Source organism: Poecilia reticulata, linkage group LG4, assembly GCF_000633615.1.
Source record: "Poecilia reticulata strain Guanapo linkage group LG4, Guppy_female_1.0+MT, whole genome shotgun sequence".
Taxonomy (NCBI): domain Eukaryota; kingdom Metazoa; phylum Chordata; class Actinopteri; order Cyprinodontiformes; family Poeciliidae; genus Poecilia; species Poecilia reticulata.
The window spans coordinates 448965-462539 of NC_024334.1; the positions used below are offsets into that span (position 1 = coordinate 448965).

Genomic DNA, 13575 nt, shown 5'->3' on the forward strand with positions numbered 1-13575 from the left:
CCCCCTTTTTTTTTTTTTTTCTTTTTTCCATAATTGGTTTCGTGATTCGAATCGATCAGCAACCGGTATAAATTTTACACATGTATTTAGTGAGGTAATATTGTGACATGCGTGAATGTAAACAAAAAGGAGTGAAGAATGAAACCCGTCAGCAGAAACACTCTGATGAGGCTCTTTTCATCAGCAGCAGCACCATCTCGACTGTCTGTGGAGGAACAGAAGCAGAAACAGAAGTCCTTTCCCTTTCCCATGGGGATCGGATATATATAGTACCTGTAAGCCCCCTCACACACACTCTCTCACACACACACTCTCTCACACACACACTCTCTCTCACACACACTCGCCATTTGCTGTTTGTGTAGAAGCGATTAGCCAGACACAACTGCGAAACTGTTACCTTTATGGTGGCCAAGCCGCAGAATATTCTGTAAGATGATCCGGCTGTGATGTGATGGGAGATGAAAATGTGTCTAAACTGTGACCTCAGGCCGGAATCCCGGAAAACCCTTTTAGTTCCATATAAATATGTGCTATGAATCTATATCCAAAACATATTCCGAACTTTTAAAAGCTTTGGGGTTTTTTTTTGTCCGTGTTTTTTATTTTATTTTATATTGATACGGTTGATATTTAGCGCAAAACTTAATTAACTACATTAATCCTCTTCTATAACACATCTGATTGATATGAATATAATTTTAATTATTGAGGGTTTTGCAAAAATGTATTGATAATATATGAAAACAAATAGTTGAAACATTTGGAGCTGACAAGGTTGATAAAAAGGGTTCGCTTGTTATTGCTATTCCGTTTCTTTTTATTAGCTGGTAAATTATGAATTATGAGCAAAATAAGTTTTGACGAACATTAAAAATAAAATGTTAAAATTGTTATTTTGCATTGCAATTTTTGTAAATTCATTGCAATAATTTTTTTAATAGACCAATACGGATATTTATTCCTTAAACACATGTCAGATTATTTTAAACGTTCAAATGAAATGAAAATAGTTTTAACTTTTTCATAAATTTATTTACAAATAATTTCAGCTTACAACACCAGATAACTACATAGAATTACATATATTTGATTTTTTTAATTATTATTATTATTATTAATATTATTATAAACAGTCTTTTTGCACTTGATCGTGTCTTGTATGAAATGTGTCAAGTCGAGCCTTCAATAGAAAAAAAAAGAAAAATCAAAAGAATTATCACAGATCTCAAACAGGAACAAAGGACAGGTAAAAGACGGGTAAAATTATTCTCCCTTTTTTTTTTTTTTTTACAAATATTTACAAATGTTACCTGTACAGAAATACTTTCCTTTCCTTTTCTTTTTTTCATTTCTCTTGTATTTCAAGAGTCTTTTTCATGGCTTTACAGTCCAGTGCTGCCTATTGATTTGTGCTCTTCACGCCTCCCAGTGATAAAGTCTCTATATAAAAATAAGAGTTGCTTTTTTTTTCTTCTTGCTTTTCAGTCACTGTGACGGCCATTTGGAGACCGCTGCCGCCGTCGCTGAAGGTAAAACGTGTCCAGAAATAATATTTGAAGGGACGCTGAGGATGGGAGCGATCGCGGCAGAGGTCCGGGTCAGAGAGAGGGACTGCGCGCTCAGCAGGGCCGACTGAACGGTGACCGGAGGCCGGAGGAAAGCCTGGGCGGCGCCCGGCGTCACGGACGACGAGCTGGACACCCCGATGATGTTCTCTATGCTGAAGGACGGCCTGTTCGACGGCTCGGATTTGATCATAGACGCCGTGCTCAGGCTGTTGAGCTGCAGCTGGAGGCTCGGGCTCAGTTGAGAGTTGAACGCCTTTCTGTTGAGCTCCGCCGAGGGCAGCAGGGGGACGCCCGGCGGGAGCATGGGCCCCACAGGTGGGATGTACGGGTACTGCAAAGCCGCCGGGTGGGAATACGCAGCCGGGTGGATGCCGTAGTGCCTCCCGTAGGGGCCTCCGAGGCTGTACGCCCCGAAACTCTGCATCATGAGTGCGGTCTGGTCCCTGAGCACGTCCGGCTGAACTCTCTTGAACCTTTTCCTCCTCCTGAGGAAGCTGCCGTTGTCGAACATGTCCTCTGAAGCCGGGTCCAGGGTCCAGTAGTTGCCCTTTCCGGGGTTTCCGGGCTCCCGGGGGATTTTCACGAAGCAGTCGTTCAGCGACAAGTTGTGCCGGATGGAGTTCTGCCACGCCGGGAACTTCTCCCGGTAGTACGGGAAGCGGTTGCTGATGAACTCGCAGATCCCGCTGAGGGTGAGCTTCTTCTGCGGGCTCTGGAGGATCGCCATGGTGATGAGGGCGATGTAGGAGTAAGGCGGTTTCACCAAGCTGCTCTTGGGCTTCTGGATCGATCCTCCCGAGGCTGAGCTCTGGTCGTGACCCTCTCCTTTCCCTGAGCCCGGCTCTCCTTCCCCGGAGCTCTCGCAGCACGGGCTCCCTCCTCCGGACCTCATCTCCTCCTTCTCCACCTCGATCTCGTCCTCCAAGTCATCGTCGGCCGGCTCTCCTCGAAAGCCGTGCAGGATGCTGCCTCCCCCCGGGCTGTCGCAGTCGCTGTCCACCCTCTCCATGCCCTCATCGTCTCCCTCGCCCACCACGTCGATATCCACGTCCTCGGCTGTGAGCACAGTTTGGCCGGACATGTCGCTGGCTCGATCGCTGCCTCCAGAGAGGGTCATCTCACGGCTTACTCACACTTTAATGTAAAAAAAAAATTGTTTTTTAATAAAATAAAATAGGAGAAGAAGAAACTCACAGAAGTGGAAACAGCTGTGCAGCGGCCAGTGCGCGCACACCGGGAGTCTGCTGGACAACAATCGGAGGTCTCCAACGATCTGAAGGTGTGCAGAAAAAAACTTCAAACTTGGAGAAATATTCCCCACGCTGGAAGTTGGCGGGGCCTGCAAAGCGGTGCGTTTCGTCTCAGAAGTTATTTGGAGAGAAAGCGCAACTTTTTTTTTTTTTTTTTTTTTTTTTGCCTTTTGCGCTCCGGCGTCTCTCCTGAGCGGCGGCGCGCGTCTTAAACCAGCGATATTTGGCGAGCTGAGTCGAACTGACACATTCTGCTTTTGGAAAAAAAAAAGGCCGGAGCTTTTTAACCGGACTGACTGATAGATTACTTTCCCCCCTTGTATAAGATATACTATCAGAGCTGGACACGTGGTTCGGTGACGCCACACCCCCCACCTCTCATCTCTCCGTCGCTTCCGAAGCTTTGCTCTCTCCGCTCTCCGTTAAACCATGCAAACTGGAGTTGTTTCTTGGATTTGTCAACAATGGGACATCAGCAGCGCTGCTTTCCGCTGATTTTCTGTGTTCGTCCGTCATAGACCATTTAACGGTGGCGGAGGGAGGAGGAGGAGGAGCAGGGGGGAGAAAATTGGCCTGCATGATTGAAAGATCTGAAGCGCTCTAACGTGGCTGCGCAAAAACAACCTTTAACTTTTGCTAATTCGAACTGTGTTGACAGCTGCAGAGCGGAAACAGCGACAGCTAAGTTAAAGGAATCTGCTTGATTGAGCTTTGAGTGTGTTTTACCTTTTAAACTGTGAAATTGTGCATGAGAAGGTTTAGTTTTTTTTTTTTAAACCATCTTGTGAATTCTACTGCTTAATCTTTTTCTTGTCTTGGCTGCGATGCACCACTTTATGTTTGCATTGTTATAGATCCCGCTGTGAAACTTCAATGTGCGAACACAAAACATGATTTCCAAGTCTATTTATTCCTGCAGGATTAGTGGGAAGAGCGCGAGGAAGCAGCTGCAGCGGAATCGACCATGAATGTTGGGGGAGAGGAACGCATTTCCTTAAGAGTTTGGAAGAGGTGCAAACGACCCCGATCATTGCATGTGTTTGCATTTGAAAAAAGAAAAAAAAAACATCTAGGAAATGTAGACAGCGGGTGAATTCAAAGGAAGCATTTTTTTTATTCACAGGCTTGGAGGTGAAAGCGAAAGGTTGAAGTTTGGGTTTGGGAAAAGAGCGAGATCTTTTTGTTTCGGCGCTAATATTTAGAATAATTGACGCGGACTTTGCGTGCTGGAGAGAAATGTGTGGAACTAGAAATAAAATATAGAAAGTTCGCATCGCAGCTTAAGGAATTGAAATCAGGGACTTTATTTATTTTTTTTATTTAATATAAAGGGAATTTAAATGCTGAAATATTTTTTATGTATATAGTTAAATGCTCGTTTTAAGTTTGTTATGCTTACAGAGGATTTATTTATAACTTATTTATTTTATTATTGTTAGAATTATTATTAGAATTATTTTTTTTACATGAAATTTACTTTTGTTTATCAGGTAATTTGTGTTGATTAATTACATACGGAATGTAACTTACAAAAACGGAAGAAACCTAAGCAAAAATGTATTTTCGTTTTTTTTGTTTTGTTTTTATCAGTTTTTTAATTAAATATATTTTTTTGGCTGTTGCCTGGTCGACATCTGATCAGCGCTGCGCAGAGGCGCTTCTGCCTGTCACACCTTTGCTGCTCTCCAGTCCGGGATAAAAGCGGGGATTAATCAGACGCTATCATTAATAACGCGCGTTCGGGTCAAAGGGACGGAAACCCGGCTTCCGATTAGCCTGGCCTCCCGTTTAATCTTCGGCTGACCTGTGAGATCCGAAGGTCCGTCAATATGGACTACTTAGCAGATGAAACCAGAGTCCGCGTCAACTTTCATCCTGCTCATCCGTGGCGCACGTGTGTGTGTGTGTGTGTGTGTGTGTGTGTGTGCGTGTGTGCGTGTGTGTTTAGGGAATCGCTCATTTGGTTGCTGCTTTTCAAAATGAAAAAAAGCACCTTGAAGAACTAGATTCTTTTTTTTTTTCTCTGAAAATGTTTAAAACAACACTTGTTTTTCTCTGTTGTAACGTAGATTTTTAACATTACTTTATGCATTTAGGGAAGCATAAAGCATCAATTAGAGTCATGCTAAAAAGACTCATGTTTTATAGAAGTAGAACAAGAAGTTCAAATAATCTACTTTTTAAAAAAATATTATTAATGTGTTTGAATTTATTATTATTATTTTTTTAATGAGTCAGGTATCTTTCACTGTTTCCTGTTTTGTCTTTGAACCTGCAGGTGCAGCTGGCACAGCCAGCCCTAGGTATAAGCAAGCTACACTCCTGCTCTGGACCACTCTGCTGCAGGGGGGTTCCCACTGAGCTGCTCGACCTCACACAGATCTTAGGCTCTTCGAATTGTGCCTAAATGTCAAAAAATCTGTTAATTTTTTAATTTGCTTTAAGGATTTAAAATGAATTAATACAAATAAAATATATAAAAAAATAGATTTGAAAACAAAATAGATTTAGCTTCAAAATTGAAAGAATTATCAGCATGAAAAAAACCCCCATGGATTTTACAGTTTAATGTAATGTAAATAGTGCAACATATATTTTTTTGTACTTACAGTTTAGTCAAATTTTATTCAAGCTAATCAGTCAATAATAAAGACCCTCCATTTCCCACACAAATTAAACATCACTTTTCCCTCCCTTTTTCACTGCCGTTATTCAATAAATGAATTGGGGCCCAAAGGCCCAGGGCCATATAAAGAATTGGCTTGGCTCTGTGTACGTAGCGTAGTTACCCGCTGATAGAAGCTCACTACAACAAGCACAGAGTGAGGGGGGCTTTCTAACCCGTCCTTCCTGTGATCTTTTGAAGCCTCATAAATCCGCTTTTATACCTCCGCAGTTTGTTAATGAAATGTGCGTTTTAAGCACACATGCACGGCTTAGCGCGACAAAAACCTTTTAGTATAATAAGCCATCTTGCTCCTGAATGAAACCGTTGGGAGGGACACAGAAGAGACGCAGCAGCAGCTCAGGTGATGGAAACAGCGTTGGAAAAACTACCACCAAGGTCGCTGGTATAACAAATAATTGTGATCATAATAATGTGCTGCTCCGGTGAACTCTGATGAATAGATNTTCAGGTTACACCCGTGCTGCTGGAGTCAGAGGTCAGGGTCACCTGCGGAGGCTATAAGCGCGTTTCGGTTTGTTCAGAGGCATTTAGGCTCAATAAAGGTTAAAAAAAAGGTTTATTCTAAATATGTTTTTGCAACTTTAAGCTTCTTTGGTGATAAATAGTCTACAGAACGTTTTTTTAAGCTAATCTGCAGTCGGTCACAGAAACACAAGTTTTAAAAACTTGTTTGTAATTTTCTGTTTTTAAATGTGTCTCTATATCTCTTTAAAACTGGATTCTGTACTTCATCTTTTTTTTTCTATAACACGCAAAGAGCAAGGCATTCCAACATACTCAGCTCAATTCATTAGGTTAGAGTGCATCTAAGGGCTGCCGCTTTATTACACAGATATGATAAATTAATGCATTGTTGGCGCGTCTGTAATTATGCTAATTATTTTATACTAGCAGCAAAATCTTCACCCTGTCAGATTTAATAACAAGTGAAAATCTCAAGCAGCTGTTAGCAAAAAAAAAAAAAAAAAAAAAAATGGAAGCGAGATGTAATGGAATTTATTTTTGTCTCAAAAACTGAATGTTTCACATCGGACAATGTGTATCCCATCAGAGAGATGAAGGTAGGGGTCGTTTTTTTTTTTTCTTCCTCTCCCCTTTTATCTACGTTTTATTTTTTTGGAAATCACAATTTTCAGTTTCCCCCAAAGAGTCCACTCCATCAAGCTGCGACTCTGTGTCAAACAATATGACGGAGCTCATCTTTAAGCCCTCCTCCTCCTCCTCCTGCTGCTGGATGTGCGGCACCCGCATAGACGTGGGGCCCGACGCTGAGCACGCGTGTCTCAAGCGCCTCTGCGCGCGCCCGATTTTCTGTTTGTCGGGAGGCCCCGTTTTATCAAAATGTTTGTATATCTACTGAAACGCAGCAAATTTGTATTTTCATGCACCTGATGCATGACGCATCTCACGTGCTCCTCTTGTTTATAGCTTTTGTAGCAAGCAGCACATTCATGGTTTAGGAAATAATTTACTATAATTATTAACAAAAGCCCACAGATTTTTCTTCTGTTCTCTTACTGCAAAAGTAAGAGAACAGAAGAAAAATACGTTTCTAGAAAGTGAGCCCGACCATTGTTATTTTTTTATCCTCTTCAATAAATGCAGGCGTTCAGTGGGTTGGCTTATGCCAATAACAGCATAAATCAATAACGCTGAAAAAGTGTAATGTTAGACAATAGACAACAATGAAACAAGCTTTCAAAAATTCTGTATAAATTATGTCACGTTTCTCCAATTGCAGTCTTAAAAAGATGAAATATTTACCTTCTTGCTTTTTCTTCTTAATACATTTTCATACATTCCTTTGATTGTCGTTTTACCCACATTGCTGAAATGCAATCTATTAATTAATTTTAAAAAATTAAGTTGCATGTGATTTTTTTTAATCTGTCAAATATACACTTGTATGAACTTTGAAAGACTACTCTTGAAGGAAAAATAATATATATTTTTTTTTTGGGATTTGATTCTCATATAAAATAGTTACATTTTAGCGCCAGAAAATATCAGTTTTTATTTATTTGTCTACTTCTTAGTTTTAAAAAAAAAATGTCTCGCCACCTGTCCATCGTTGGACCACCAGGACAAATCCTGACACCCCGGCAGCGAGAAGACCGCTGGGAGGGGACAGACCTGCATCAAACTTTGAGGATTTTCATCCGCCGATGCCGCTGCTGCTGCTGGGAAAGTGACACCTCCAGCTAAATGCAGCGGGGGATTACCATGCCAATGTAAACTTGTTAAATACTTACGGTGTCACTCAGTTTGTAGCTCTTTGTCATTCAGAGGGTGGCTGAAAGTTACGCATCAGAATATTGCCTCGTTGTGTGAGCGCACGCATGAGGCAGATCGAGGCCGCGAACAGTTGCGAATTGGTCCCACTTCTGGCCTTTTACGCGCAGTCGAAACACGCGCAGTGTGCGTGAAAAGGGGGCAAACTCTGACTTAGTAACACACCCGAGAGTGAGCGAACAATGGCATCATTTACTTATGTGGTTTAATAATAAAAAAAAGAGTAAAATTGTTACATGAAATCATAATAAATGTTTATTTTCGCAACAATTTGTGGAAAGTTGATTCTTCTTCACTGATACTTGGAGGAAAGTTTTTTTTTTTTTTTTTTTTAAATAAAAATAAATAAATGAAACACCCCAAACAAAAATAATCTTCCTCAGGAAGGTTACCGGATGAAAATGTAAAACATGCAGATATTCATGTTTGCATATGAACCAGGTTGAAAGGGACCTTTCATTCAGCATGACCCTTGAACTCAATATCCTCTGCCTATTGATGCATACATTTATATATAACATCACAGTAAATTACCTTCTGCATTCGCCTGCCCTGTACCCATAATAATGTTCCTTCACCTAATCTGTCAGGTTCCACTCTGAGACACTTTACCTCTTGTCGAACCCAATTATTGCAGAAGATGAGGAAGAGGCAAAAGGTTTTGGCTTGACAGAGAAACATGTTTGGATTCAGAATCTTCTTTATTGGTAATATTATGCTAAAAGCAGAAATATTCCAGAAAAATACTGTTCTCACATGACAAATAACAGTATTTTCATGCAGCCTTTGCTTTTTTAATTAAAGCAACTTTTTCTACACTATCTCATATTTGCTTTATAACAGTGTCCTTGTCTATTATTGCAGTGGGGAAGTGCACATCCTTATCAAAGTCATGGTGCTGTCTCTTGAAATTAGAGACAGCACCTCTAAATTGTCAATTACACAGAGGTTAAGTAGACTGAATAGACTCAATGATTCAAATCAGGTGGTACAATTTATTGCACATCACTCTCTGGTTTCATTTCACAGAGCACTGACAATGAAGCGCCTTTATTTTTATACAATGGGTGAATAAAATTGACACAGATCCTATCTATACTGCTCAGTTATTCATGCTACTTATAAAAATTTGCTCAACAAATGACTTTTTCATCTTTGAAGTGTTTTGTTTAGGCTTATTATGAGCAGTAATTTTTAGATCGTGAAATAAATCCAGAACAATTGTACTTGTTTAACATAATAACCGTCATATGGAAATAATTGCATCAATCTTAAATGCGATATGCTTTTAAAAGGTGAACCGGCATCCCACAATGTCTTTTAATGTTAACTGATTATTCATATACTGATTTGTTTTGGTTTTCCATTTGAATCATGAAGCATAATACAAGAATACATGTCATATGCACATCATTTTGTGCAATATGGGACAATCAAGGTGAACTTTCTTTAAATTTTTTTGTTTGGATCCTTTCTTTAACCCTGATATCTGCACTTATTTATAACTTATCTGCAGGGGAAATATTTATTTGATATTTTATATGGTTCATCTGCATTTTTAAGAAATTGTTCAATTGTCCAGAACTGTGACAGACCAACATGAAGTAGTGTGTAGTTGTGAAAAGGAAGAAAAAACATGCTTGATTTCCATATTTATTTACAAATATGAATCTGAAGTGTTGCCTGAATAATGTGTCAATACATCTGTGCAAGACAGTTTTTTCAAAAATATTTCAAGCTCAGTCCCTTTGAATGAACATCAATTTTCAAGCACTGACTGAGATTCTGGAATAGTTTTAGATCGGGGGCATGAAAAAACTTTAAATTAAACCCTTTCATTGTAGCACAGACTGTGTGTTTTGGATTACTGTCCTACAGGAAGACAAATCTTCACTTCAGTCTCAAGCCTTTTCTAGCCTATGACAGTATTTTTTGTTAAATTCACCCATTTAATTAGCTCCATCTATTTTCCTATAAACCAGTTTCCTTGTCTTGCATAGAAACACATGATGTTTTATGTTGGAAATGGTGTATTCAGGTCAGTGTCTATTTTCCACCAGACATAGTGTTCTGCATGAACACCAAACATTTACTTTGTTACATCCAACCATTATACCTTCTTTCACATATGAGGTTAGTAGTTCTAAACTCAGCATAAGGAAACACATGTTTATTTTCTATATATCTATGCACACTCACTAGACTTGACGTAATTCATTAAAGGGTCACGTACTTATTATTATTTTAATTTGAATTAAAATTTTCTTCAAAGGTGTGCATACATTTAAGTATAAACCTTTTCTTTCCAGTTGTTAAATCATAGCTCCAGCTAACATTTCAGTGATTATACACATATTTCTTCATCAATATACTTATAATAACAAAACTAAGTTAAGTCTAATTATATTTAAGATGGCTTTTAACTTAGATCTTTTACTTTGTATTGCTTTAACTGCTTATTTAGTTCATATCCCCATTTAAACGCAACATACATACATGGCGAAGTTAAGAATGTAAACATGGTTAACACTCAAAGAAAGTTAGTGCCCTGAAACCAGTGCTGGTAGCCCAAAGTCAGCTACACAAGCATCAATATTTTACAATCTCTCAAGAATCCCCATTGTAGATGCAATCAATGCCTCCTATTCATTATCCATGTGTATGTCTTCTAGGTATGGCCTTTGTCGTTAGGCAATAATTCTCCCTTCCACAGTTCCACATCACTCCACTGAGCCATACTTTTACAAATGCCTCAGGGCTATAAATACTAATGAAATCTCTTTGCTTAATTTGATTTTGCTGGTACACTTGCAGTTATGGCTGAACTTTCCCACGAGAGAGGCTGATTGGACACTTTCAAGTCCTTATGGAAGCAGGAAAACATTCCAAAGAGCTGGGGAGATCATTTCCATAATTACCCCGATTGGCAGCCTAATGACCTTCTGTGACAATAAAAAGATCTCTTGTTAATTCCATTTCTGTCGCTGACATTCAAGAGATTCCTATCTTACATGTTTGAGGGTTCACAAGATAACAAGTGTACTTTTTTTCCCCCCTCATGAGCAAAAGAGCAGCCTCATTCAGTGTTGCACCCCCCCACCCTCATTCCACGTCGCTACAATCGGCTCTGCTCTGCTCTGAACAGGATCTGCCTGAGTCTGCACAGCTCCTCTACTCTGCTCCAAAGTTGGATAATTTATGGACCAGGGGGAGATTATAAAGATGGATCTGTAAGGCAATCAATTCCCATGTTGCGTTTTTGAATGGTGGGATAGAAATGAAGTGCAGAATAATTAAAAAGATCACAAGTCCCCCCTCGCATGTAATAACGAGCAGGTCCAGAGGCGGTGGGCTCCTCCACGCTGCCAGAGGAAGCTCTTTTGATGTGACTGAGAGGACAGTCAAACCAAAGGGATGGTTTCACCCGCCACCACACACTGAGGGCGCATTGCCACGCATGCAGAGACAGTTTGACCAGGCAGATCACAAGCAGATACTGTTGTCAGAGGAAGCTGAGACACTTTTTTATCTGCTTAGATGTCAGGGTGACTCAGAGCTGGCAGCGATGCAGAGTGTGTGGGGGTCTGTTTGGAATATGTTTCACAGGGCCCACAATGCTCAGAGTGTTGTTGGGTGTTTAAAAAAAAAATCATCCGTCGTCGGTGTATGAATGGGTGTCAAAATGTACCGTCAACCCTCTGCATGCACAGCTGTGGGCCACTTTGACCTGATGAATACCGCTGCAGACTCCTTAAAATTCTGAATAGATTAAACTTGATGTGAAATTTAAAACTGTGGAACTGATGTCCCTTTATCATCCTTATTTTCAATCAGTGACAAGATTCTGTGGGAATAAGCATCAGACATTTAGTCTGTGCAGCACAAGTAGCATCTGCTGCAGAATAGTGAAGAAGATTATTTCTAAGAGGAAACACCAGGACGTGTTTGTTCATCATTTCAGGATTAGGACCTATTTAGACTTAACTATAAGATGAATCACTTTAGTTAATGTCTAACAGGTGAATCAATGGGAGCTAGTGATTCCTGCAATCGTGAATTATATTTGTTATTCATCAAACTCAGATCTATTTAAAAATGATTAACACAAACAGACATTATTAGTGAAAAGATATTACAGTAACTTTCCTGTCCAAGTATGGATTGAGTGGAAGTTTTAGGATATTAGGGAATTAAACATTTAAATAATTATTTATTTAAAGGATTAATTGATCTAGTCTGGAGGAAGGAGTTTTAGTCCTGATTTTGATTCTGGCAACATTTTTTTTCCAAAAATGTTCCTAACCCGAAGTTGATGGTTCTCAATTTTAGATTAGGTCATTGGTCTGAAAAACGTTGATTAGTAATTTTGTCTTGAAAGTAAGAGTTCTGCTTCTGTGGAGGTAAAACAAAAAAAGCATTTTTTAACTCCTACAGTTTGCCAACAGAAGAGATAAACCACAATACAGTGCATAATATTGAGTAAGAACATTATAGTTGCCTCCTGTGAGTATATTTGTATAAATGTGCACTTTCAAATGCACTTTTTTTAGAGCAATTCAAATTCTAAACAGGAGTTTTCTTGATAACTAAATATAGTTTATTTACTCTTTAGAAGTATCTGATCATTGTTAAAAATGCTAGGAATTTTGGCGACAAAATAATTTATTTGGACCAGAAATCCTTTTGAAAATGGACCTTGGTTTCGGACTTATTTTCGGCCAGTAGTTTTTGGCTCATGGAAGCGGCTCGTCGAGAATCAAATCAATTGTGCCATTTAAACATCTAACAATCAAAGTGATGCAGTAAATAGTTATTTGGCTGCCTCCTTCTTGGTCAGTAATGCTCTAACTCAAGAACTAAAGGCAACTTAAATGACTAATAGGGCCATGTGACTGGACTTGAAAAAGTTGCTCAGAACAGCAAATTCAATAATCATGTTAGAATTCTGCACAAAAACAATCTATTCTAGTAATTAGAGGTATTCCTGTCAGATGACTCATGTTAGTGGGACCTAATGCCATTTGGAAAATTCTAACGCCTGCTTTGAATGTTATCAAATGTTTACAAAAGAGCTTAATGTGCGAAAATGCAATCAGGGAAGTGGCTGGTTATTCTCTACCGGCAGCAGCATTGAGCAGTGATTTTCTAAATTGGCTTGGTGGTGTATTAAAAGTAACAAAAATTTAATTTAGGAAACTTAACAAAACACAACATTTAGGCAGGATGTCTCTGAGTAGACAATGGAAGATTGTTTCTTCACTCTTTTAAGTCGTTAGTTGGTTAAAAAAAACACCTGTGCTTTGACTTGGAATGTGCGGAAATTATTTTGGCCAGTTATAGAAAACCCATGGTTACTTAAAACGTTTTAATCTCAAGGTACAGTTTAAGAAGTTATAAAAATGAAATTATGGTTTGGACACGAATGACAAATAAACAGCTAAAATGCAGAAAAAATAAACTAATATGTCCAATTCTACAAAAAAAAAAAAATCTACAGTGCCTCGAAGAAACATTCAACTGTATTCCCTAAAACTTCTCACATCCTTTCAACTTATAACCACAAGCCTTAACGTTCTTAATTGGAATATTTTTGTGGCAGAACAAACAATTGTAGTATGCATTTATATTCATCCCCCAGAGGCAATACTTCATTGAAACAACTTTCACCACAATTAGAGGTCAGAGTCTTTAGGTCATACATCTTTTTTTACAGCTTTTCATGAATAGTCTAAAATCTTTGCCAGTTTTTCATTTCAAAACATCTCAAATGCAG

The 13575-nt window shown here is 39.1% G+C and overlaps 1 protein-coding gene across 1 annotated transcript; it reads right to left on the bottom strand.

Moving 5' to 3' along the window:
* Positions 1–1486: 1486 nt before the first annotated feature.
* On the bottom strand, positions 1487–3103 carry foxd3 (forkhead box D3). Its single transcript, XM_017304214.1, has 2 exons — positions 2806–3103; positions 1487–2705 (listed from the first exon to the last, which is right to left on the bottom strand). The coding sequence occupies exon 2, from the start codon at positions 2686–2688 to the stop codon at positions 1489–1491; it is 1200 nt and encodes a 399-aa protein (XP_017159703.1). The 5' UTR covers positions 2689–2705; positions 2806–3103; the 3' UTR covers positions 1487–1488.
* Between the last annotated feature and the right edge of the window lie 10472 nt (positions 3104–13575).